This window comes from Rhinolophus sinicus, chromosome 1 (genome assembly GCF_057876585.1).
Source record: "Rhinolophus sinicus isolate RSI-liver-muscle chromosome 1, RSI-T2T, whole genome shotgun sequence".
NCBI lineage: Eukaryota > Metazoa > Chordata > Mammalia > Chiroptera > Rhinolophidae > Rhinolophus > Rhinolophus sinicus.
Window position 1 is genome coordinate 161517910 of NC_142501.1, and position 27827 is coordinate 161545736.

General features: G+C 37.8%; 1 protein-coding gene across 3 annotated transcripts in view; it reads left to right on the forward strand.

Annotated features, from left to right (window-relative positions):
- Positions 1-27827, forward strand: part of FRAS1 (Fraser extracellular matrix complex subunit 1) — a 424744-nt gene that overhangs the window by 276655 nt on the left and 120262 nt on the right. For all 3 annotated transcript variants that reach the window (XM_088791576.1, XM_019720206.3, XM_088791578.1), the window contains 5 exons: positions 2015-2285; positions 5884-5968; positions 8427-8753; positions 17661-17814; positions 27205-27383. In XM_088791576.1, coding sequence (XP_088647702.1) covers positions 2015-2285; positions 5884-5968; positions 8427-8753; positions 17661-17814; positions 27205-27383 — 1016 coding nt within the window. The remainder of the gene's footprint in view (positions 1-2014; positions 2286-5883; positions 5969-8426; positions 8754-17660; positions 17815-27204; positions 27384-27827) is intronic.

Genomic DNA, 27827 nt, shown 5'->3' on the forward strand with positions numbered 1-27827 from the left:
AAATATCTTTGGCTTATTTTATTGGGATCCTTCTAAAAATCCCAAGTGTATGACAGTCAGCTTATTCCTCTTGAAACATAATAGAAGCAACATGCAAAAATGAATTCCACTTTCATTAGAGCAGTCTTACAGTAGAAATAGTCCCCTTGAAACTTAACATTCCCAAAATGTCCTGACTGACCTACACGTAGAAGAAAACACTACCAATTCAACTCCAAGCAAAACAACTTGCGGGAGACAGAATGAATCCCACATGATGGTCGGAAATGAAATCTTAATTCATCCAGTAGATGTTTTCTATGGACAAAGATTGTAAAATTTTAAAACAAAGTGTATATATTGCATATGAATTCTGAATATGAGCCATTGATAATCCTAGTACATTGCAGATTAACTGGTACTGTTCCAAAATTGGTATCACATACTTGCCTCTTTTCTTGCCCTTGGTGGGTCTGATGGTCAGATGTGATAGATGTATTAGGTTAGGACTGTGGTTCTTAAACCTGGAGCCCATTAGGATTACCCAGGGAGCTTGTAAAATCACCAAGGTCCCACCCAGAACACATAAGTCAGAATCTCTGGTGGTGGAGCCCAAGTATCAGTATCGTTTTAGACGATCCCTATATGATGCTGCTGCTGCTGCTGCTGATGATGATGATGCTGGTGATGCTGCTGCTGCTGCTGATGATGATACTGATGATGAAGATGATGAGCATGAGCTATAATTCCCGAACCATAAAATTCATCCTTTAAAGTATACAGTTCAGTAGTGTTTAGTATATTCACAAAGTTATGCTGCCATCACCGCTATCCAATTTTAGGACATTTTACTCACCCTAAAAAGAAATCCAATAACCATTAGTAGTCTGTCCCCATTGTCCCCTCGCACCAGCCCCTGGCAACCAGGGACTACTTTGTCTCTGTGGATTTGCCTATGCTAGACACTTCCCATAAATGGAGTCATACAATGTGTAGCCTTTTATGTCTGGCTTCTTTCACGTGACATATGTTTCCAAGGTTCCTCTGTATTGTAATGTGTATCAGTATGTCATTTCTTTTTATGCTCGAATAGTATTCCATTGTGTGGATAGACCACATTTTGTTTATCTGTTCATCGGTGGATGGACATTTGGGTTGTTTCCACTTTTTGACTATTATGAATAATGTTATTATGAACATTCATGTATAAGTTTTTGTGTGGATATATGTTTATAGTTCTCTTGGGTTGATAGGTAGGAGTGGAGTTGCTGGGTCATATGGTAGCTGTATGTTTATTTGTCTAAGGAACTGCCAGACTCTTTTCCCAAGTGCTGCACCATTGAACATTCCTTCCAGCAATGTATGAGGGTTCCAATTTCTGCACATCCAGGAACAGGTTTTATTGTCCTTCCTAGTGGGTGTGAGGTGGTATCACATTGTGGTTTTAATTTGCCTTTCCCTGATCGCTAATGATGTTGAGTACCTTTTTGTGTGCTTACTGGCCTTTTTATATCTTTGGAGAAATGCTTCTTCAAATTCTTGCCTATTTTAAAATTGGGTTATTTGTCTTTTACTGTGTTGTAAGAGTTTTTGTGTGTTCTGGATTCAAGTCCCTTTTCAGATATATGATGTGCAAATATTTTCTCCCATTCTGCGGGTTGTCTTTTCACTTTCTTGCCGGTGTCCTCTGAAGCACAAATTTTTCATTTTAATGATGTCTAATTTATCTATTTTTCTTTCGTCACTTGTACTTTTTGTGTTACATCTAAGAAAGCATTGCCTAATTCAAGATCGCAAATAATTTACTCCCTGTTTTCTTCTAGGAGTTTTATAGTTTGACATTAAGATCCTATGTTATTCTCATGTGCAACCAGAGTGAGAACCACTGTATTAAAAGGAAGCTGGTCATGTACAGTAACCTAGTGTCTCATCTTTGTAGCTCTAAATGAACACTACAAGCCTATTTCTTAAAACAACAACAAAAAACTAATTACTTAATTACCAAGCCTGACCTTTCGACTCATATGTTTTCCAGGCAAAATACACACTCCTGGTCTTCATGTGAATGGCTCCCTCATCCTTGCAATTGGTTCAATGAAGCCCCTGGATTTTTCCCTCCTGAATGTCCAGGACCAAGATGGCAGGGTCGAAGATCTTCTGTTCCATGTTGTGAGCACCCCCACCAATGGTCACCTAGTGCTCTCAAGGAATGGAAAAGAAGTTCAGCTCGACAAGGCTGGCCATTTTAGCTGGAAAGATGTGAATGAGAAAAAAGTGCGTTTTGTGCACAGCAAAGAAAAACCCAGGTGACTCAGTGTTCTGTTGTTTTCCTCCTGCCTCCTTTGTACCAGCGCTTTGCATCTACCCCCACCACCTCCACCCCCTCTTTCTCCCTTCTCTTCTGGGGAAGATCGATACTCCACAAGTGCCAAATGCTTTCAGCTGCCTGTCATCATTTCGCTGTAATTGCTCAGAGAGTGTGCTTCTGTTAGAGGCATTTTCATTTTATCACATAATTATGGGTAATTCTCTGATGTGACGGGAAAGTTTCTGGAACGGTTACCCAGTTTTTTGGCCTAGCAGAAACAAAACTGGTTATACACCCAGATGGTATGGTGGCTTCTTCAACATTAGGGTAATATACTGGGAGGAAGGAGCGTCTAGAGGAGTACACACTTTTCTAGGTGTTGTATGGTTCCTAGGATTTCAGAGTTGGAAGAACACTAAGAGTCACAGTTAACTTTTCATTATCCACTTCATGGGATTAATTGTGGTTCATTTTTAGTCCTGATCCAGTCTTCCTCTGATGCCTAGCACACTTCTAGCTGTCTTCCCCACCCCAGCTGACATATGCTTCAGGAATACAATTGAATGTTAACACTAACCCAAGCAGTACAGTCATGTAATTAGCAGAGTAGGTCTACTAAATGGAAATCAGAGAACATGCCCCAAAGGTTATCCTTTTGGGTTATCCTTCACCCTGCTCTGCTTCATTATTGCAGATAATGCAGAGCAGCCTCTATGTGTAAAAAAAGAGTTGATACCCATGAAACTGTGATAAGGACACAGTGAATATTTTGTACTGTCACCACTAAACTTGAGATTTTGTTTTTTAAGGGTTGGGCTAAGAGATAGGTGGGGAGAAAGGTAAATGGCACTTTCTCTATTTGCAGTTCAGAGCTGGTGAGCCAGTAACCTCAAAAGACCATCTTATAGGAATAAAAACAACTGACATTCTCTGAGTGTCTATGTTCCCAATCTCCAGATAGAGAAACTGAGCTTTGAGAGCATAAGTAATCTTGCCCAAGGCCTCGTAGCCTCTGAGCACAGAGCTGAAACTCTAACGCGAGGCTCTATGGTTCCATAGCCCATGCCTTTAGCCACTGTGCCATTTAGCCACTGTGATTTCTGCCTTCTTAATCATAGTGAGAATAATGGGCATGCTTCCATCTTCAAGGGACATACGGAAGTATGCTACAGATGAGCTTAAAACTCTGGTGTTTGATGACATAGAATCTTTCTTTAAACTCATGCTCCATCTCCTGCATTCATTTTGCTGCAAGTGTAGTTCTTAGGTGTTTGCATATCTCTCTCTCTCTCTCTGTCTTTCTCTGTCTCTCTGTCTCTCTCTCTGTCTCTCTGTCTCTCTCTCTCTCTCTGTCTCTCTCTCTCTGTCTCTCTCTCTCTCTCTCTCTCTCTCTCTCTCTCTCTCTCTCTCTCTCTCTCTCTCTCTCTCTCTCTTACACACACACAGATCTATACCTGTAGTTATTTGTCTTGGAATCACTTGTGAAAGCGTATAAAGTAAGTAAAGCTTAAAAGACAACCAAAGTGAAGCCTCTTGTCTATCTAACCTCTTTAATCTCTCATTACCTATTTTCTTGCAGAGTCAGCCTTGCACCCCTAAATGGAACAAAGAATGAAAACTACTTTTTAGGGAACTTTTTGGTACTTTTTGGGGGTACTAATTTAACATTGGATTTTCTTTATCTAAAACTTTTAATGAAAGTTTTAATGAGAATAAGAAGAATAGCAAAGCAAATAAAGTGGTAGAAACTCATGAAAAAAAATTACATGTCTCTGAATGATACGAAAACAAAAGGGATAGCCTGCCACATAGGTCCCATGGTTTTGTTTTTCTCCCATGAGAACAATGACCATGATTCTTTAGGACTGGAATTCTTTCGGATCGAATTCCTCTGGGATTGGAATGCTTCTGTGGAATATAAGACAAATCATAAATGTAGTCGTAGTAGCTGTGATAAGCTGGCATTGCTGAGATGCCGAACACAATTATTGGAAGCTCAGTGCCACCAAATATTATTTTTTCCCCAGCAGGTTGGTAGTAACCACCCCTTCATTGTTCTTTTTATTGCTCCCATCAATTGTATGCTCTTAAAGTTTGGAGGTGGGAATGGAGAGGGGCAGGAGTTAAATGGGCAGAAAGTGAAGGGGAAGATAAAATTGGAGAGAAGACAGCAAAGCCTTTAAAAAAAAAAAAAAACAGGTTTATTGAGATATAGTTTGCATTCAATAAAATTCCCTGTTTTGAAGTGTAGTGTTCTGTGAGTGTTAACAAATGTATACAGTCTTGCAGTCTTGCAATCTTGAGATTACAACCACATTCAATATATAAAAGATTCATTACCCCCCAAAATCTCTATTCACAGTCACTCTCTTCTCCAGTCCCTGGCAACTACCGATCTGTTTTTCATCCATATAGTTTTGCGCTTTCTGAAATGTCATGTGAATGGAATCATATACTATGTGATTTTTGTTTCTCACTTTTGCCATAATGCTTTTGAGATCCATCTACATTCTTTTATGTATCAGTAATTAGTTCCAAGAATATGTTATGAAGAACTTTTAAAATAGTGGTCCCTATCATAAACCCAAATTCAAAACCTCTCATAATGCATTAATCACATATCTTACCAGCCCACAGTGAGGTTTGGCTTTGAAGGGGGACAACTCCTACCTTCCCCTCCAGTAATCTCTGAAGCTGCTGGTAAAACCCACAGCAAAGAGTGAACCTTGTTTTGTTTTCTTAATTAGGATTCTTTGGTTGTAAGGAGTAGTTCACTCAAACTAGATTAAGCAAAATAGTAAGGTTTGTAATAGCATTGCAGTTGCAGCTCAGATCTCGAAGATGTCAAGAGAAACTGGGCTCCAGGGCAAGCCTGGAAGCTAGAATCAGGAATGGGAGGGAAGCGGACTCAACTCTTACCTCTGTGTCTCAGCTCATAGTTTCATTGATCTCTCTCCTGCAGACCTGCTTGATACATGTTCCAATCAACACTGTGGTTTCTCCTTAGTCAAGTGGGGACTCTCAGGGCAGTTCCAAATTTCCAGGGAATAATCAGCCTTCCCTACTCCAGTCTACATCAAATGTTGTATGTGTGTGGCCAGAAGGGGATGGATAAATAGTCATGTAATAAAAACATTGTAAACATTGTTATTGGGGGCCTGTTCCTGTGAATTGGCCTGGTTTGGGGAGCGAGTTTGCAGGGAAGAGAGACTCACTGAGAACTAGTCAGAGACAGTGAAAGATTCCTTTTTATTCTTCAATTTTACCATTAGTATTGGTAAAATATATTACTAACTTGTCTTGGCCTGACAACTGATTTTCCACCTTTTATATATTCAACTTAGAAAACGGGAAAAAAGGTTTACGTAGTTGCTGTGTTTTAATGAAATCTAATAGTACACAGTAGTTTTACCTGCATCTCACTATGTTTATCTTTATCTCGTCATTTTTATTTGTGGTATGAATGTTGTATTGCTGTGGTGGTTTGACCCAAATTCTTACATGCATAACCTTAAAATATTTTTAATCCTTGTCTTTCTAAAGACTAATTTAATGATTATATTTTTCTCATTCCTCACTTGGTGGACCTGTTTTAGGAAAGGTTACTTTTCCCTGAAAATTAGTGACCAGCAGTTCTTTTCTGAGCCACAGCTGATCAACATACAAGCATTTTCAACACAGGTAATAAAACTGTTATGCAATTAACAATTTTACATGCCTACCAATTCTCAAGCATAAATCAAGTTTACTTGTAGTTGTTGCAAAATGGTTGCGCTAAATTAAGCTTGTCTCAGTTTCCCCATGGAATAGACTTTAGGACTTGAGGGCAATAACAACAGCAACAACAATTGCTAATACATCTATAGTACTCTTTGTCGTGTTTCTCATTTAATCCTCATGTCATCCCTTTGAGGTATTATTAACCCCAGTTTACAGTGAGTTCTCTAAATCAGGTGTTCTTGTTGTTAAGACTTTCCTTATTCTTAGATAAATGAGTTTGTTTTGTCTAAATGTTTCTCTCTCATGGATATGAAATTATGTTGGCTCCTTTTAATTATCTTTTATATAGCTGGACTGCATTTTTTCATTTTGCAGTAATGAGTGGATATGATTAAGGATCTGTTTAAATGATGTGCCAGTGTGGTCACCAGCCATGCAGTGGTCTGAGGAAATCATGATAGATTCTGTAAAGCTCAGTGTGATGACTCTTCTGTTCTCATCAGTCATCTCTGTCAAGTTGTACTTATGTATCCAGAATTCATATAGTGGTAGAAGCTCTTAGTTATTGGGCTTGGGGGACTGAACAACTGAAATGTGCAAAGAGAGTAAGAAGATAGATATATTCTTAAGCTATGAACATCAAGAGAGTGGGATATCATCATGGGGAACCAAAGCTACCAAAATATCCAGAACTCAGTAGTGTGTTAGTCATGATTCAAGGAAGGACATGAAATCGTTGTTTTTAAGCTGATATTTTTATATCTTTGGTCCAAAAATAAAAAGACCATGGACTGTGGATAATATAGATTTGAACTAGAAGTGGCTGCCAAATGGTATTAACAGCCCAGCTCAACTCTTCTTGATAGCATTCTCACTTTAGGGTTGACTGAAGTTGAGAAATGATTAGAAATTGATCCTAAGTTAATTTGATCTCAGGGTATGAATTTTGTTTTAATTAAAGCTAAAATATGTGACCTCTGTAAATATGGGCCAGAGAGCCACATCAAGTCTCAGGACTGACTGGCTTAGAATTTTTTCAGTACCTAAGGTCAGAAGTTCTGTTTTGTTCTTTTTGTTTGTGAAATACAGTTAATCTAAATAGGTGAATAAATGGCCTCATGTAGGTATTAGCAAGCAGCTTTCTCACTGAGCTGGTGACTTCCCATGATTGTCTGATTTTTGTTTGTGTGTTTTTCCAGAATCAAGTGAGATAGCAAGGGCACATTTTTATTTTATTTATTTATATGAGAAGCTTTTATCATTTTAACTTTTCAAAAATGGAATTTTAGGAATGAATTTTAATTTATTTTTGTTCATTTACATTTCCATGATATTTCAACATGGTCTTGAGCCTCCCTGAGATTTTCTCATGAAAGTTAATTTGATCTTTTCCATTTATAGATTTTGACATCACCTTTGACCTCTCCTCTTTAGAATCTGGGAGGCCATTCATTCCCATGTATAAAACCACAGCTTTTGAATTTTCACTCAGTAATTCTGAGGTGCTATCATCCAGTTTCCTATTATATGATTATTGTAATGATGCATTAATTAGACATTACTGTAATAGATATTGAAATTTCCAGGAGACCACGAGGGGTGGTTTTAAACAACAACAACAACAAAAACCCATTTGGATTAAAGAAAGCTATATGCTGAGAAAAATCCTAGATGGTTCAACTTCAAAAGAAATAAAAAAGTAAAATAATGTTTTTTTTGGCTTCTGGCCTTGGTGTTATTTTTGGGGGGAAAGAGTGAGTTTTTTTCTATTTGGTTCATTAACTTTTATTTTTATGAGAGAACATTTTATCTGCTTATTCAAGTTGGTGAGAGGAAAGTTACTGAGACCATGATCTTGTCTAGCTTTATAATCTGAGTTGGAATGGGCTCTTCAAAATATGGATGAGACAGCTTGAAGAAAATTACTAAGAGGGACCAGAAACAGCATGAATTCAGAATAGCCTAGAGTGAAATGCTCAACTCCCAACACAAGTGCCAAAATTCCATACCTCTTAGTAGTCTCTCTTGCATGCACACAACTGACCTGGTTGCCTGACACTGAGCTGATCTCAGTTACAATGCAGAGGATGTGGTGTGAATCAAGATAGCAGAGACGTCAAAGATTCTGAAGCAAGCAGCTCTTTTCAATTGCCTCTGATGAATACTGTGGTCTTGAAGTGACTTGAGAAACCTCTAGAACCAGAAGTGTGAAGTAATCTCATTTGTTGTGATTATTATGACTGACCATACCTTTGACAAATACTTTGAATATGCAACAGTTTGGCACTTTCCTAGAACATCTAGAATTCTGTAAAAAGCGTCAAAATGTCAATCAGGTTGTACACCATTGGTATCTAACCCACTGGATTGCCTTCTCTTTTCCTGCTAAATGGCTTCTCTTCTTCCCTTTTTTCCACAGGCCCCGTATGTGCTGAGAAATGAGGCCCTCCGTATTAGCAGAGGAAAGAGGGGAACCATCACCACCCAGCTGCTTGACATCCGAGATGATGACAACCCACAGGATGTGGTAGTTGAAGTGCTCGATCCTCCACGTCATGGCCAACTGCTCCAAACGCTTCAGTCCCCTGTGACCCCTGTCTATCAATTCCGGCTAGATGAACTCTCCAGGGGCCTTCTCCTCTATGCTCATGATGGCTCGGATAGCGTTTCCGATGTTGCAGTCTTGCAGGCCAATGATGGACACTCCTTCCAAAATATACTGTTCCACGTGAAGACCGTGCCCAAGGTACATGTCATTCCCAGAGCTACCGTTTCCTTGTCCTGGAAGTGAAGTTTTGTTGATGTTGTTATTTTGCAATATTCATAAAGTTAAAATATGGGTAGTTATTTATTTATTCAAATACTTATTAGGGACCTATTATGGCGATACTTAAGACTTTCAAAGATTAAGAGAGCACAGTACCTAATCTCAGGGGGCAGTATATATTTTGTTAGGAGCACCCTTGACCTGAAAGACTGAGCCCCATGTTTTCTACAAAAGGGAAGCTTTTGTATTTTCATGTTGACTTGCTGCTATAAAAATGCCTCATTGTCCACTGAGCCTTTTATCTCCTGCCTGAGTATGATCGTAAGAATCAAGTGCAATGGGGTGGCTGGTTAGCTTAGTTGGTTAGAGTGTGGTGCTTGTAGCACCAAGGCTGCCGGTTTTATCCCCTCGTGGGCCACTGTGAACTGCACCTTGCTTAAAAAACAAAAAACAAACAAAAACAACTTAGGAGTTTGGGGAATATTTTCTCAATCCATTGAGATTTTGCTTGCTGGCAATTGTCGTCAGTTGGGCTCAAATAAATTCTTGCATGTTTTCTCTTAAAAAACAAAAAAAGAATCAAGTGCACCCCTGTTCTTGTCTGCTCTTCTAAAACAGCTCATGCAATGTATGAAATGCATGGTCCAGTTATCATAATGAATCGAAAAAGAATGAGTTCAGACATTCTGTTATCCCAACCGAAGTAGGATGAGTGAACTCTTTCTGTTAGTATTCGCAGGAATCCTTGATCTAGGGTGTAGGAGTTCATTAAGACTGGGTTTCTCAGCCTGAGTCATTCCCATGACACCTCCATATGTGTTTGCCGTCTCCACAAGCACCTGTCCTATTATTTACTTAATAGCTTCCTTTGAATCAACTTACTACTTTATGATGGCCTCATCCTAATAAATAATGCTTGTGACATCATGGACTTAAATGTAGAATTATATTTTTTTCTAAAATACTAAAATTAGTGCATAACCATTTTATAGAATTTCGTCCATGTGCTACATAAAATATTCTTGGATACTATTAATGGGATGGCTATCACATTTTGGCATATACTGGGCTAACCCATGCTAGAGCAAAGAGAGCAATTGAAAGATATTTTCAGAACCATTAATTACTTGATGATATTTCACTACAAGTTCTTCTCTTATAGCAAATTTGGCTCTTTCCTTAACAACTCAAAAGAAATAAATTTTTTACTGGTCTCTTGATCCATGTTGCTAAATTGCTTTCCAAAAGAAATCACGTCATTATAAATAAAATGTCAATATGATTTTATTGTTACTATAGTTCTATTAGTATTTTAGACAGCCTCAATTCATCTCTCTTTATTAGTGTTTATATCAACTTATATCTATAGCTAAAGTCTGTTTTAGATATCACCAACTCTCCCAAACCCCTATCTTTCAAATCACGAGCTCTTTTTCTGATTCAGTGATTCATGATTTTATGATTCATCAAATTGTGTCAAATCCATGGGAGACTGTTCCTGATATGTTTTTTGGTAGATCAATAAAGTTAATGCTTTTTTAAACTTAAAAAAAAAAAAAAAAATTTGGCTCTTTCCCATAGTGGTAGACTGGGAGACTTATAATTTGGGGGAAATTTTCATTCTAAATATCAGTACCTAATGAGGTATCATTAATAATTAGCTAGAGAAATGGGTTTGCTGAGGACAGGTTAGAAATCATTTGTCACTTTCTCACCAATGATCACTCAAAATTTGTGATCGATCCTTGTGAAGGTGAGCAGCTGAATCTAAGATGGTCTGTAGCTAGTTTCTCAGGCTCTCATCTTATTATTTTCAGCTGCTGAAAACAGTGATGGTGAGATAGATGGGAGTAGTAAGTGAAGGCTGATTATGAGACAGAGTTGGCAGATAGCCACCTTGTAGCTAATCCTAATTATCACCCTCTTGCAATCGCCCTGGGAAATGAAGTTTAATTCTGAAAAGATGAAGTCTAGACAGACACAGAAAGTTTTCTTTTCTTCCTTCTTGGTTTCTTTCCAAAGATTGTTACAGGACTTCAGTGCAACCCTAGCAGCCACTTTTCCTATCATGGTTTCAATCTGCATGTTTGGAGCACTGCTCAGTGTATTGTGTGGTATGACCCAAGGTTGAAGGTTATTTCTAGGATTTTAGCTGCTTTCACTACCAAAACAAAACAAAGAAAAATAGAATTTTGATTTATAAGGCATACGCACAAAACTTGAAAATCCTTGTGGTACTCATAACTTGGCAGTCATGTTGCTATTTACAGTGTCTGTCCCTCCCTCCTTTCCTTTGCCATCCCTCCATCCCCTGTGCTGTGCTTACCTGTCCATCAGGTAACTAATGGCTTCTAAGCCAATGAATTGGGATAATGAAACCAGGGACTAGAGCCCCGACATCCATCTGAATGTAGTACTAATAAATTTGACATTGTAATACTGATACTATTTTATAAATATATACTACACTTTTTAAGAAATTCAAAGTACTTTTCCTTATACCTGTTCTACTGATCTTTACAATATCTTAGCAAAGAAGGTTAGAATCGAGGCTATATGACCTCATTTCTTCTAAAGGAAATTCTACGATGGATAAAAGGTGCTTTTGTTTGTTTTGTTTTTAACCTTTATTGAGCACTAATGCTTGATGTGAATTCCATTTTATCTTCATAATCATTCTAGAATGTTTGTACAGTTATCATCTCTAATTTTCCAAAAGAGGAAATTAAAAAAAAAAAAAAAAAGAGGCTTAAAAACATTTAAAAACATTTATTTTTCATAAAAGTATTTAGTGCTGGAGCTGTGATTTCAACTCAAGTGTGTGCATTCTGGTTCCTCACACTTAACCACATGGCTCTTTTTGTTCTAGCCCATATTTTTCAATGTTTTGGTCATATATATTCTTACCTCCTTCATGGACAGAATAGACAGAGTAATTTAGTCATTTTCCCTATGTGTTGTCTAAGCAGTGTGGGCCCGACACCTCCTGGAATCTTCCTTCTGGACTCATCTTGTTACAAGTGGAACTAAAATCATTAAGTCTCCTGGAACCTAAGAAGAAAAAATTGTCTCAACTGTTAATGGCTTCCCATAGATGTATAGTCAGACATGATTGATTTTGCTTTGACAGCTATTTCTGAAGATGGGCATCCAAGACCTTACCCTGAGGCTACCTGTGTGCTAAATTTTGAATGAGGCCAATTACTGGCTGACGTCTAGCTGGTGGCTTAAATGGAAGGGCCAAATGGGTTAGGTCTAATTCCTAGTGAATGGATGTACAAATTAATCTCAATGTTGTTCAACAGAAAATTTAACCCGGTAAGAGAGATGGACAGGAGGGAGGAATAAGAAAGGAAGCTTTCCAAGAGCAGGAACTGTTTCAGTCTTACTCTGTTGAGCCAGGCACCTCAGAGTATCTCTACTGATGTTAGCCTGGCCCATCTGGGACTGAGGGTAGGTGCTGTTAATTCCACTCTTGCTTTTCAAGTTCCATATCACTTCCCCCAAACTTATGTTTTTATCCTTGGCCTGGCAGGGCGTAAATTTGACTGCTACCCCCCCAGGCTTATACTGAGTCACCAAAGAGAAAATAGACCCAGGATTGATGTTGAAACATATTCTGTTAGGAGGAGGAGGCAAAAGAAATAAAAAAGATTAAAAGGTAATAAAAGAATGCTCTGCTGAACACGCTTTCATTAATTGGGTGGATTACCAAACCGAAGCCTCCTAGAAATATGATTCTAAAGCAGTTCGGTGTTTAATAAGGGCCAAGCTTATTGGTGGATTTCTCTCCACTGCTGAGCTTTCAAGGAATCACCTTCTTTTTCAATAATTAAGGCGTCTCTGGAAATCATGCCTGGCAACAAATCTGATGATCTTTCTGACCTCATTTGTTGTTGTTTGAGCAGTTTTCTGCAACTGGGTAATGCTTTGATGTTAAAAGCCCCCAAGTGTCATGCTGTGAACTGGATGGAAAATTCTATTGCTGAGAGTCCTCTCTGGCTGTTCGACCTTGTAAGGCCTGTGGGCAGCTAAAAGCCCTATTATACCTTCAATTTTTTAAAAAAGCTATTCTCCCATTGGTTATCTTGCAGAGACACAGTTTGATAATAAGAATGTTTGTGAGAATTATAAATATCAATGGCAAAAAAATTGTTTATTTTTCTGAATAAGAATCTATCTCATAAATAAATAAATCTTCACTACGTGTTGGGATTTCACCTTTTTGGGCTTGCTTAAGTTGTTCAATTTAGTGTCTTGTGAGATGCATCGCTCAGCATATACACTCAAAAAATCTTTATTGATTATAAAAGAGTATTTGTTTGTTTATTTATTTATTCATAAAGCAGTTGAATTCTACATGGAGAGAAGTTTCTATATTCTTGACCTGAAGGAACAGGTTTCTTTTTAGACACATTGACAAACACAAAAACAGTCCAATTGTCTTTCTATCATTCTTCATCCTGGTAAATAGCATTCAAGTTTCACCTTACATGTGTTGCCCCACGTGATCCCTCCCTAAAATCTGCAATGTTCTACAAGATTACAATTTAAAAGCTATGATATAAATGAACCTCTGCAAAATAAGATGTATTTACAAAATAAATAAAATGTTAGGGTTGACATTGACATAGACTATATCAAATTATAATCATTTTCTATTTAAGTTTTACATTTTTTTATTTTGAATACTTTAGCCTGGGGTTGGGATATACTATCATTTGAGCTCATCATTTGTGTCCCAAAATTTAATTTGGAGGTGGGGAAGTTTTCATTTTGTTTGTGGGTTTTTTTACTCCAAATTATAGAGACATGGGCTCTTACTTCTGCTTTACAACATTAATATTTTATTTGTAATACACTATACAATGGGTAAAGTTTTTTTACAAACATTTCTGTATGTCTATTATTGTATGAAATGAATTAGAAGAGCTATTTAATTTAAAGCACTGTTTTAATTATGCCCCCATAATCCTTTATTGGGATTTCATTGCCTTGTAATATAGTACCCTGAAGGATATATAAAACAGCACTATGCAGAAGATTAGTTAACTGATATTATGGCTAATTTCTTGAGTTTACAGGGATATATGCACCATTGTGCAGAAGAAGAAGAAAAAAAAAGCTACAAGTAGATAAAGACATTGCAAAATGGGGAAATTAGGCTAAAATTTTTGGCTTTTTGGACACCTGAGCTGTAGAAAAGATGGTTTATACCTTTCTATCCATCTCTACTTAAATCTTCCCTGGACCCTCTCCTAAAGGAAAGCAACTGGAAAAAAAAAATCTTCATCATAATGAGTAGGAAGAATTATACTTCTTTTCCTTAGACAGTTGTATGTTTCTTCTTAAGTACTGTAAACAATAATTAAGAAACAGAGGCGAATGTATTATCATGTAATAAACATAAATATTATAAAATGTCAGTCTGTGGAGGTTTTGGGAGAAGCATTCTAGACCCATCACAATCTCTGTCCTGGGCCCTGCTTCTTACTCTTTAGCATGACTCCACATCTCATGAGGATATTGTTATAATAAAATGCAAGTGGCAATGCATCAAATTAAAAAGCTGCACAGCAAAGGAAATAATCTGAAAAATGAAAACGCATCCTATGGAATGGGAGAAAAACATTTGAAACCATATATTGAAACCATATATCTGATAAGGGATTCGTATGTAAAATATAAAAGAAATTCAAACAACTCAATAGCAAAAACACAAATTGGTTAAAAATGGGCTAGGGACTTGCATAGATATTTCTCAAAGGAAGACATACAAATGGCCAACAGGGACATAAAAAGGTGCTCAATATCACTAATCATCAGGGAAATATAAATTAAAACCACAATGAGATACCACCTCACACCTGTTAGAATGGCTATAATCAAAATGACAAAAGGTAACAAGTGTTGATAAGGGTATAGAGAAAAGGAAACCTTTATATACTGTTGGTGAGAATATAAATTGGTACAGCCATTATGGAAAACGGTATGGAGGTTTCTCAAAAAATGAAAAATAGAACTACTGCGTAATCCAGCAATCCTACTTCTGGGTGTATAGCCAATTGAAATGAAATCAGTATCTTGAAGAGATATATGCACTCACAGGTTTACTGCAGCATTATTCACAATAGACAAGATATGGACACAACCTCAGTGTCCTTCAATGGATAAATGAATAAAGAAAACGTGGTTTTACATATACAATGGAATATTCTTCAGCCTTAAAAAAAGAAGAAAATCCTGCCATTTACGACAGTACGGATGAGCCTGAAGGAAATTTTGCTAAATAAAATAAACCAGACACAGAAGGACAAATACTGTATGATGTCCTTAAATTTGGAGTCTAAAAAAAGTTGAACTCATAAAAGCAGAGTAAAATGGTGGCTGCCAGGGCTGAGGTTGGGGGAGATGTTGGTCAAAGGGTGCAAAGGCTCAATTATAAGAGATGAATAAGGTCTGGAGAGCTAACATACATCATGGTGACCATATTTAATAATATTGTACACTTGAAATTTGCTGAGAGAGTTGATGGTAGTGTTTTCACCACACACACACACACACACACACACACACACACACACAACCATAACTATGTGAGGTGATTGATATTTTTATTAACTTAATTGTGGTAATTATTTCACAATGTAAATGTATCAAAACATTGTGTGGTGCACATTAAATATACACAATTTTTATTGGTCAAGTATACTTCAATAAAGCTGGTGAGAAAAATAAAATGTAGATTCTAATTCAGAAGGTCTGCTTCTGAAGGTCTAGGGTGCAGGTCTGAGATTCTGAACTTTTAATAAGCTTCCGGGTGTTGCTGGTCTCTGAATACTGACTTGGATGTACTGTCTCCTAAAAATGAACACTTACACAGGAATTACAGGGAATTGTGTTGTTCAAGGGTAGTCAAGATAGAAATGTAGTGAGAGAGACTTTCGGGGGGGGGCGTGTTGGGGTCACAGTGCTTACTTACTTGGAATATGAAAACCACGTTGCCTTATCAGTCCAAGATTGTGGTTGTTGGTGTATGACCGACCTTTGTAGCCATAATCAGAGTTGACAAGGCTGCTGCTGTTAGAAAGATTTCTAGCAATTAAGACACCTGGGTCCAAGTGTATTACGTTGTGTAAAACTCTGCTGGAGTTAATAGGACCTTTTCCTCCCAAGAATTCTGGTAGATGACATGCCAAGCTCTTGGCGTGCTTTGATATTTTGGTAAATAATATACTACATCAGTTGTGAAAGGAGAAAACTCTGTGGGATTTTGCTGTTGAGCATTAATCACAATAGAAGGTGCCTTTGCTGCTGTTCTCCCGGGAGCTGTTTGACTCAGTTTCCTAGCGATTGTGGTAAAAATAGCTTTGACTGCCTCCTGAGAGGGGCAAATGTTCTCATGTCAAGTGACTGAAAGGAATATTTGTTGTCTTCTGTTCTGAATATTCCCTTCACAGGAGTGTTGTTTGCTCTTTTTTCTTTATTAGCATATTTGAAAGTAATAATAATTTAGAAAAACATCCCTTCTGAAATGCCCTATTTTAAAGTATCAGATTTACTGGTTTTTGAAGTATGAAAACAAACTGAAAACTGAACACAGGCAGCTTCACTAACCTCATACTGTGGCAAATATTAATTACGAGGCTTTGGAAGAGGTGTGCACCTCGCAAATTAGGAATGGCAGCGCTTTTCAATGACATTAGCTTTAGCAATTAAAGCAGTTGCCTTCTCAGGAGTGCTAAATAGGTGATTTCTTCCAGCCCGCTATTCCCAACTGTTGTTTCTAAGCCTTCACTTTCAATCAATCATCCAGGCCTGTCAGTTCGGCCTCTGTGGTGTTTCTGGAATGTGTTTCTAACTATTCATTCCCCCCGCAATTACTTCTCATCTTCTCTCACCTGAGCCATTACAAGCACTTGTTAAATAGTTTCTATAACTCCAGATTCATCCCAGCTCTAGTCCCTTCCATCCCTTATTGCTGGACACTTTCTAAAACCCAGATCTGGTTTTCCCATTTCCTTTCTGAACACTCATGTTGACTTTACAGTGCTTAGAAGATAAATTGAGGTTTTTAGCATAGCTTCTGCCTTCTACTAGCCAACCTTAAGAAAGTGTCACTCTTTATTCACCCACTCCCGTGGCTCCCTCATCTTCACTTGTGCAGACACTTGGATAGTTTCTGAGGCACACAGTGCATTGTCTCTTTTCTTTGCTTAGGCTGGGCTCTCTGCCTGAAAGCGGTTTCACCACTTCTCCACTTGGCCCATATATTTTTTTTGTCATTAAAGAATTAAATGATATTTCCATAGGAAAGCCTTCCTGAGCAGCCCTTCTCCAAAAAAATCTCCTTTTCCTTCCCCCACAGCATCCTGCTCAAGCTTCTCATAGAGCATCATTTGTGATGCATCCTAAGTATTCATGTGTCTATCTCCCCCACCAGATTGTAAGTTCTGAAACTGAGGTCTTCTTTCAGCCATCCTTATATATCTCAGGCCTCTAGCAGAAGAGCTGGCATGTAATAGGTGCTTAATGATTAATTCTTGAATGTGGGTGAATGGGGAGGATGGAAGGACAGGTAGATGGACAAATGAAAGAAAGAAATGGAGAGAAGAGTCTTGCTGAATGAAATAAGTTATCTACTCATGATAATTTAAAAGAAACAGGAGGATATATACATATGTACATATGTATTTACACACATGTATATATCTACACTTAGTATACATACATACAGTTCATAAGGTATGTAGATTCTTTGACTCTAAAACAAAGAATCTCGCTTAGATGATCATTAGCAGCAGTAGAACCTGGTAACTTATGTTTTTAAGCACTAGTATTTTCTTATGTTGCTTGGACCTAATTTGTACTCTTTCCTTATTCTAGAACGATGGAGGTCTTCAGCTGGTGGCTAATTCAATGGTGTGGGTTCCGGAAGGGGGAATGCTGCAGATTACCAACAGAATTTTACAGGCCGAAGCTCCAGGGGCTAGTGCCTCAGAAATCACCTACAAAATTACACAAGACCACCCCCAATTTGGTAACTCCTTTTTCCTCTGTCATGATTACATCATTTTTTCAGCAGTCTTAGACGTGCTTTTTTACGATGCCATACAACAAAGGTGTGATTACAATGAACTTGACTTTTTAGTATCTCATATATTGCCCTTAAAAACACAATAATTAAAAGAGCTATCACACTGCACATATATTATATACTAGGTAGTATACCAAGCAATGTAAATATATAAAAACCTAAAATTTAAGGGGTTTTTAAATGATTTTTATTAAAATATAACTAACATATAATGTTATATTCGTCTCAGGGGTATACCATAGTTATTCAACATTTATATACTTAAAGAAGTGATCGCCATGGTAAGTCCAGTAACCATCTGACGCTGTACAATGCTATCACAATATTAATGACTATGTTCCCTCTGCTGTACATTACATCCCCAAGATTTATTTCTTTTATACCTGGAAATTTGAACCTCTTATTCCCTTCAACTTTCCCCCTCTTTTTTAATTTTTCAATTACAATTGACGTTCACTATTATTTTATATTAATTGCAGGTATATAGCATAGTGGTTAGACATTTATATAATTTAAGAAGTGATCACCCTGACTAGTCTAGTACCCACCTGGAACTATACATAGTTATTGCCATATTATTGACTGTATTCGCTATGCTTTAGTTTACATTTCCATGATTATTTTGTAACTACCAATTTGTACTTCCTAATCCCTTTCCTTTTTTCACCCTGACCCCAAGTTCCCTCCCATCTATACCCCAAAAAATATAGTACCCATCTGACACCATAGTTATTATAATATTATTGACTATATTCCTTATGCTATACATCCCATGACTACTGTGTAACAACCAATTTGTACTTCTTAATTTCTTAACCTTTTCCACTCACCCCATCAACCCCCCTCCATCTGGCAACCATCAAAATGTTCTCTGTATCTATGAGTTTGTTTCTGTTTAGTTTGTTTATTTTATTCTTTAGATTCCACATATAAGCAAAATCACATTGCACCTGTCTTTCTCTGTCTGACATATTCTACTCAGCACAATACTTTCCAGATCCCATCATGCTTCCTCAGATGGCAAAAACCCATTCCCTGCCACGGCCAAGCAATATTCCATGGTATATGTACCACCTCTCTTTATCCATTCATCTATCAATAGCCACCCAGGCTGCCTCCACATCTTGGCCATTGTAAACAATGCTGCAATGAACATATGGATGCACACATCCCTTCGAAGTAGCATTTTGGGTTTCTTTGGATATATACCCAGTAGTGGGACACTGGGTCTTTATCTTTTATTATAGCCTTTGTTTTAAAGTCTATTTTGTCTGGTATAAGTATTGCTACTGCAGTTTTTTTGTTTGTTTGCATTTTTATGAACTAATCTTTTTTCATCTCTTTCAGTCTATGTGTATCTTTTGATCTGAAGTGAGTTTCTTGTAGGTAGCATATGTAAGGGTCTATTTTTCTTACCCCTTCAGACTTCCTATGTCTTTTGATTGGAGCATATAATCCACTTATATTTAAATAATTGCTAATAGATATGCATTTATTGCCATTTTGTTACTCATATATTTTATCTTTTTATTCTTCTTCTTAAATAAGTCACCTTAATATTTCTTGTAATGCTGGTTTGGTGGTAATGAACTCCTTTAGCTTTTTCTTGTTTGGGAAGATCTTTATCTGTCCTTCAATTTAAATAGTTTTGCTAGGTAGAGTAATCTTGGTTATAGATCCTTGCTTTTCATTACTTTGAGTATTTCATACCAATGCCTTCTGGCCTGCAAAATTTCTGTTGATAAATCAACTGACAATCTTGTGGGAGCTCCCTTGTGGGTAACTAACTGCTTTTTACTTGCTGCTCTTAAGATTCTTGTCTTTAACCTTGATATTAACCTAAGATATTTGTCTTTAACATTTGGCATTTTAATTATGATGTGTCTTGGTGTGGGCCTGTTTGGGTTCATTTTGTTTGGGACACTAAACTTTCTGGACTTGTATGTCTATTTCCTCCTCAGGTTAGGGAAGTTTTCTGTCATTATTCAAATAGATTTTCAATTCCTTCCTCTTTCTCTTCTCCTTCCGGTACCCCTATGATGCCAATGTTAGTATACTTGTTATTGTCCCAGGGGCCCTGTAAACAATCCTCACTTTGGAGCAGCTGAGTGGCTCACAAGCTCTTAAAAACAAGGTTACCGGTTCAATTCCTGCATGGGATGGTGTGCCCCGTGCAACTAAAGAATGAAAAAGGTGACTGGACTTGGAGCTGAACTGCACCCTCCACAACTAAATTAAAAGACAACAGCTTGGAGCTGATGGGCCCTGGAGAAACACACTGTTGCCCAATATTCCCCAATAAAAATGAAAAGCACAAACAACAAAAAAACTATCCTCATTTTTTTTTATTTTTTTGCTGTTCTGATTGAGTATTTTCTGCTACCTTATCTTCTAAGTCACTGATTCAATCCTCTGTTTCACCTAATCTACTGTTGTTATTTCCCTCTAATATACTGTTCATTTAAGCTATTATATTATTATTTTCTTACTGTTTTCTTTTTTATGTTTTCTATCTCCATTTTCAGGTTTCCTATCTCTTTCTTGAAGTTCTCCTTGAGATCACTGAGCATCCTTATAGCTAATGTTTGGAACTCTACATCTGGTAGATTGCTTGTCTCCATTTTGTTTAGTCCTTTTCTGGAGCTTTGTTTTGTTCTTTTTTTTGAGACATGTTTCTTTGTCCCCCCATTTTGGCTGCCTCCCTGTGTTTGTTTCTTTGCATTTGGTAGGACTGCTATGCCTCCCAGTCTTTGTAGAATGGCCTTATGTAGTGATGTCCTATGGAGCCTAGTGGCACAGTCTCCCTGGTCACCTGAGCTGGGTGTTCCAGGTGTGTCCCTTGTGTGGGTTGTGTGTACCCTCCTGTTGTAGTTGAGCCTTGGTTGCTGTTTTCATATCAAGAGGAGGGATTGACACTTGGTTGGATTGGTTGTGAGGACTGGCCATGACTACAGTGGAGGAGCTGTTGTGTAGGGGCTGATCCTACAGAGTGGGATTTGCTTTAGAGGTTTCTGGTGCCTGCCCACTCAGCCCTTTGGGTGTGTCATCCTTGGAGGCTTATTGGTGATGCTCCTGATTAGTTCAGTGCTGGCCATGGGGCATCCCATCCCTGGGCCCTCCTGGGATGGGCTCTGCTGCAGGACAAGTTCAGCCGCAGCATGTGCCCTGCCTGGGGCCACCTGGAATGAGCCACAAAGCAATCCACAAATGGCTGCCACCTGTGCTGGCCTTGGAGGTGCCTGGGAGAGACCAAGCCTCAAACTGAGGCCAGCTGCCACTAGTGACAGACTTGGAGTTGCTCAGTAAGAGGTAGGGGACATGCCGCCGAGACCAGATGCTGCTTGTTTGGGTTTTGTGAACCTTTGAGAGGTTTAAGTAAAGTCCGCAGAATGAACATAGACTAGCCTTTCATATGGAAAATCCGCTGGAAGCAACTTGGGTGTGTCTGAAAGTTGGGTGGGGCTAGGTCACCAAGGCAGGGTGACTGGTGTTAGCCAGGTTGATGGAGACTCAGATATGGTAGCAACCTACGTCTGTACACAGGCAGGAGAGAGGGCTCAACGAAGAAACAATGGCTTCTGCCAGTACTTCTGTCTGGGAGAAAGCTCCCCCTCCAGCCCTCACCCTAAGCCAGATAATTCAGTTTCTCCCCATATGTCCCTGATGCCTTTTGAGCTGCTACCTCAGGACTGGAGCTTAAAGCAAGTGAGTCTGTCAGTAAGTCTGTGCACAGGCCCTTTAAGGGGATTTCTTGGACCCCAGCAACCCTCCATCTCACTCAGCCACAATCTCTGCTGGTTTTCACTGCCAGAAGTTGTAGGGACTTCTCTCCCTGGCAGTGGAGGTCTGGGGTGTTGAGTCTAGCAGGGGGCTGGGATCCCCTAGTGGGGGGGAGGGGCAGGCCAAGATATCCTTCCCTATTTTTAACAGTCGCACGTGGATGTGGGTGTTCCACATCTCTGCCCCTCCTACCAGTCTCGAGGTGGCTCCTTCTGTATGTCCTTAGTTGTAAGACTTTGGATTAGCTAGAGTTCAGGCCATTCTCAATGAGAGGTGTTCCGTAGTTTAGTAATAATTTTGATGTGGTCATGAGAAGAGGGAAGCACAGCATTTACCTACTCTGCCATCTTGACTGGAAATCTTAGTTTTAAAACAACTTTATTTTACAGAGAATGTAACTTGCTAATAGTTAATCTACCTAATATATGTCAGTTTCATTTCAAAGGCCAGGCTCTCAAACTCCATGTTGTGTCTCTCCTAGAACATCACCACACTTCTTGGTGAGACTCTTTTTTAAAGAAAAACTTCACATAAAAACATTTTCAAGATCTCCATTGTTACTTCTACTTCCAGAAAGATAGTGGACTATAATAACCTGAAAACTTCCCCATCATTAACACCTAGAAGTGCTGGATAAAAAATAATAACAATTATATGGCATTCATAGTTGATCTCACAAGAATGGAAAGAAATCTTGAGGCACCAGAAACAAAGAAGGAATTGAAAGCCAGTCTGGGCATGAGTTGATGGCATAGCTTCCCTGAGAGGGGCTGTGTGTGTCTCAGTAACCCAGGGGCTTGAGATTTAATGCCCATGCAGAGACAGAAAGTTGTCATTAAGATCCTGTGTAAAACCAAACTCTGGAATGACTTACCTTCAATTACAGGGACAGAATAGAAACAAGAAGCTCACCAGCACAGAGAGATCACAAAGAAACCTACCTATACTTGCCGGGGCTCAAAGTAAAACAAAAAAGTCTGCTGAGAATTCAGAACTTCAAGCTTATTTCTCCTGCAGATCCAGAGTTAAGTTACACCATGTCCATTGTCTGAGAAACCCAGGGCTGAGACATTAATATTAAAAATTAATCTCAGGCTGTGATACTTCTTGGGTTTCTTGCAGAAATAATAGAAATTGCTGTAGAATGTCCACCCTCAACTCCAGAGTGCACAGGATTCTCACTGGTAAAATCCATGAAAATTAGCTCAGAATTCAAAATTACAGAATATATGAGGAATCAATCTCTAGTACCATAACTAAAACAAACAATAAGATTAAAATCCCAAGGATATGAAATAAAGGAACAATCTTATAAAAAAAAAACTATGAAATAAGTATGTTTAAAATTATTTAAAGACACAAACAAGGAATTGAAACTGTAAATAAATTTAAAAATGCTGTAAAATGTTTTTTAAAAATTGACAGGTTGATATTTACAAAGAAATAAATGGATCACCTGAAAATGAAAATTAAACTATTCAAAGTAAAATATTGCTTGACATGTTATATAGTAGAGGAATAATAATCTGTTTTTCCTCTGGGTTATCAGATTTTTTTAAATTATGTGTTTTCTGTAGTGAGGAAAAAAAATAACTTTTGTACAATTTAAAAATAATTCCAATGACCACAAAGACATTGAAAAGCATAATCTAATCAAGAAATAATGTAATTATAAACCTGTCTAGCTGGGGTGTCATTTATTATAGTTGTGTAACCTTGTGGAAGGCAATTGAACACCACTGAGCCATAAGTTTCTTTGAAAGATTAGGCAAGATAATTTTTTTAACTTTTTATTTTAAAATAATTTTAGACTTACTGAAAATTCAGTTGCAAAAATAGTATAGCACTCCCGAATACCCTTTAGCTAGCTTCCCCTAATGTTAATATCTTACATTACCATAGAATAATTATCAAAACCAGGAAATTAATATTGATACAATTAATTAGTCTGCAGACCTATATTCAACTTTGCCATCTTTTCATCCACTGATTTTAAGCTAGATAATGTTTAAGTGCTTTTTAGCTCTAAAAATATTTTATTTGTTTGATGTATCAAATTCTCTACCTTTATCTTATTAAAAGCCAAAAAGTGACATTTCCTAGAGACAGCCTAGTATTCCAATATTCTGTTTGTGTTAAACAGAAAATGCTGAATTAAATTATTTTTAAGCCATTTCCTCTTGATGAAATGCCATATAGGCTTGACTGTGACCCTTTCCTACTGTAACTCTCTTAATTAACTTCTTGCTGTGAATATAATCTTCTTTCTGTGTGTCCAGAGCTCCGTTTTAGCAATAAGCAAATCACGTTACTTTTTGGAGCCATTCAAGAGTAAAAACAGTGATGGGAACTAGAAGCCCACTTAACACAAATCTACTTAAACCCCTCTATCCCCGTGATGTGAATTGTGGAGCCCTTACCTCATTGCCACCCCAGCTACTGTATACTCCGTCATCACTTTACAGTGTCCCAGTTGGGCTTTAGGCTGGGACACTGACCGTAGAACTGAACCAAGTATAAATTGCTTGTATAGTATGTGCATAAAGGACCTAAGTTCAACCTCTTGTAGCCTCATCACTGTTTTCAAATGTAAGTTTAGACAAGTGGATTAATACTTATATTTTTAGCTACTTGAAAGTAAAGCAGCTAAAGTTTGAAAGTAAATTTAATGAGATGGCTTTAATGAAATAACTTGAGTATCATTTGAAGGAGAATCTGACTTAATCCAACACAGTGCCAGTTCCAGATTATTTAGCATAGTGTAAGAAAGCATTAATACAAATCATCTTGACCCTAAATGAATTCATAGAGATTCCAATGAGATCCCAACACTTAATACCTATTAAATTTTCCCTTCAGTATTCTTGGTTAAAATATAGACCGCAGTATAAAGGAAATCCTAAATTGGGATTATTTTCTGTTTTTTAAGCCTGATATTCATATTTTTAAAGGGTCATCTTCTGGTACTTGTCATAATGTAATAAAAACGGAGGCGAGGTACTACACAAAAGCTCTCAGCTTGCTCGGTGAATCCCACAAAACACTGGTATTTCTCCTTGTCTACTCATGGGCTTCTCACAAAGGCACCTTATATTCAAAATACCCAGTGCTGAACTCTTTATCTTCCCTCCCACTTGCTTATCCCATCAGTGGCATCACTCGCCTACCCACCACCCAACCTGGTGGGCCATTCTCCAGTTCTTCCCGCCTTCATCCTTCAAAGCCACATGTGTCAGGTCTGCTGCTTCCACTCCCTCGGGGCCTCTTGTTTCTGTTTATTTCTTCCCAATCTTACCTCTGTTACCTTAGTTCACATCCCCATCTCTCATCTGGATTTTGCAGTAGCCCCATAATTGGTCACACTGTCCACATAAATGTGAGGTACTATTGTTATCCTTTTTATAGAATAAAGTCCAGCCTTTTTAACAGGACTTTCAAACCTCAGAGACTCTCTGTATTCCAATCATGTACATTCTGTGTTCTAAATCAGTTCATGCCATTCACCTACTGAAAACCTCACAGGGGCTCCCAGTTGCTTATGGAGGGAGCATGATCTTCAGGGAAAGGAAGTACATTTTGCTTGTCTTTGAATCCTCCCACCCTGAAGGGCCTGCCACAGTAACTAGCACCTAACAAGTACCCACTGATATTTTCTGGGTTGAAATTAATGGAACTAGCCAATATCCTATGATTCCAGTTAATTTTCATAGTGTGACACTGATTTTTTTTTTTAATCTTAGAAATAAGTTTATTTCATTAGGCCGTATTAGGAAAATGTGCTTAACTTTCATATTATAAAATAGAATAGCTAGGAAGTTGGCATTTGAATATTTTCTATCCTTACTGTCCATATTTGCATTGTGGAAATCTTTCAGAATATTTTACAAATGTATTCATATTCATAAACCATCTATATCCTGGAAAAGCATGTTTATTAGTAGGATCTTATGAACAGAAGTTGAACCAGGGAGTGACATATAATAGAATTTGTGACTTAGGTACAAATGAGAAATAATACAAGAAAGAAGCTAGAGTGAGTTGATCCTGCACAAGATTATATAAAAAAGAGTATTGATGTTTTTCTCTTCACTATTTCATCACCATCCAGGATATTATGCTTGTTTTTAACTTGAATTTAGTGCATATAAATATTAGAATTAGTATTTCCTTTGAGTAAGAAAACAAATTTCTCTAGGGTAATCAAAGTATGCTATCAATTGCCCAATATGTTTAGTGTACCAAGATCTGGGTATCTGCCTACAGAACATTTAAAAAATATACGCAGTCTCTCTCTCTCTCTCTCTCTCTGTCTCTCTCTCTCTCTCTCTCTCTCTCTCACTCTCACTCTCTCTCTCTCTCACACACACACACACACACACACACACAGGGGTAGAGAAGCTTTTTTCAGATTTATTGTTAGATACATTTTCATGAGAACACAGTTTCTGTTTTCAGCAGTTTATCCATTCTCTGTTTGGTCTTCACTTGCAGGCATATGCGTATTCTCCTTGTGAAATTTTAATTGTTTCTATAACACCTCTGTATTTGCAATCTCACTTTAAGAAGATAGTAGCTTCAGGTGAAGAATAAGCAATAGAAACAGATTGGTGTAGGTGGTGATGTTTAGATTTAGATTTCTTTGCTTCAATTCTAATAAAGCTTAGAGAATGAAGGGCTGGAAAACATGATCAGTTATTTATCAGGGTAAATATTGGCCTGTGAACACAAAACAATCATGATTGCTAACAGAGTTTTATGACCAAGAATATGAGCTTCGGATTCAAATCCCAGCTCCTCCACTTATCATTTGTGTGACCTTCAACAAGTTATTGAACTGCTCTGAGCCTAAAGAACTTTGTCTTTAAAATGGAGATGATAATAGCATCTTCAGAGGATTAAATAACATAACGATAAGGATGGCCAACATTCTTTTTGAGGACCTGTGAAGTGTGGACTATTCTCATTTTACCAGTGAGAAACAGAGACTTACGGAGTATAAATGAGGTCACACAACTGGATGAGGTGAAGCTGGGTTTGAACCACCACATAAAGTGCTTCATGCAGTGCCTGCCATAAGCTTTCCAGTGTTAGCTATTAGTGTTTTTGTTGTACAGAATTCTCCCAAAGAGTCTCTGATTTTTTTTCTAATTTTCCATTGTGTTTACACCAATACTTTCTGATTAGAAAGAATTTTCTGTTCATAGAAAGCTGTGGGTAGAAATGAATTCATTCAATGCCCGGTATTTGAGGATTTGTTTGCAGTGTTCATGACTTATGTAATTTTAATAGATACACATCAATAACTTTATACATGAATTGTCTTTGAATGGCTTTTAGTTCTTTTAGCTGAAAGACTGGGACTTTTATATCTAGAGGTGGATTCGATGACATCTATTGAATTCTGTGTTAATGTCCTTTTCTTCACCTTAGATAAGAATAAAGAAATACATCATTTATTTTCTGTTTTTGAAAAAAAAAGTGGTAGAAAGGAGATGAGAGCTGACTTAATTTTACTTTTCCAAGGGAGCCTCACTAACCATGTGGCTTTCGTAGGGGAGGTGGTCCTTCTGGTTAATATGCCTGCAGACAGCCCTGCAGATGAAGGACAGCACCTGCCTGATGGGAGGACAGCAACCCCCACCAGCACCTTCACGCAACAAGACATCAATGAAGGCATCGTGTGGTACAGGCACTCAGGAGTCCCAGCCCAGAGTGATTCCTTCCGCTTTCAGGTACTCTGCTTCCTGACTTTTCTGATGACTGGATGGTCTGATGCAAACCATCACCCTTATTTATAAACAACTCAGGTCGCTTTCTGTGATTGCCTAGAAATCACATTTGGGGGAAGAGAAAAATATAATTAATAGCATTCAGAGATATATTTTTTTTCATCTGTTAATTCAATCATATAGATATCTCCACAAGCAGAGTCATTCCACTGCAAAGAGGTTTATAATAGATAATGGCTAAAGTGTTTAGAAAAAAAAATGCTTCCAAAATATTAAAATGCCATATGGAGGGGAAAATCTTTTTTTTTTTCAAATGTTTTTTGGAACATTTGTCATCTTATGATAAGATCATGGACTTGGCAGCCAATCCCAAAGTTTATATATCAGTCCTGCAATGTATTAGCTATACAACTTTGGGAAAATTACTTGGGCAAAATCCTTGTACTT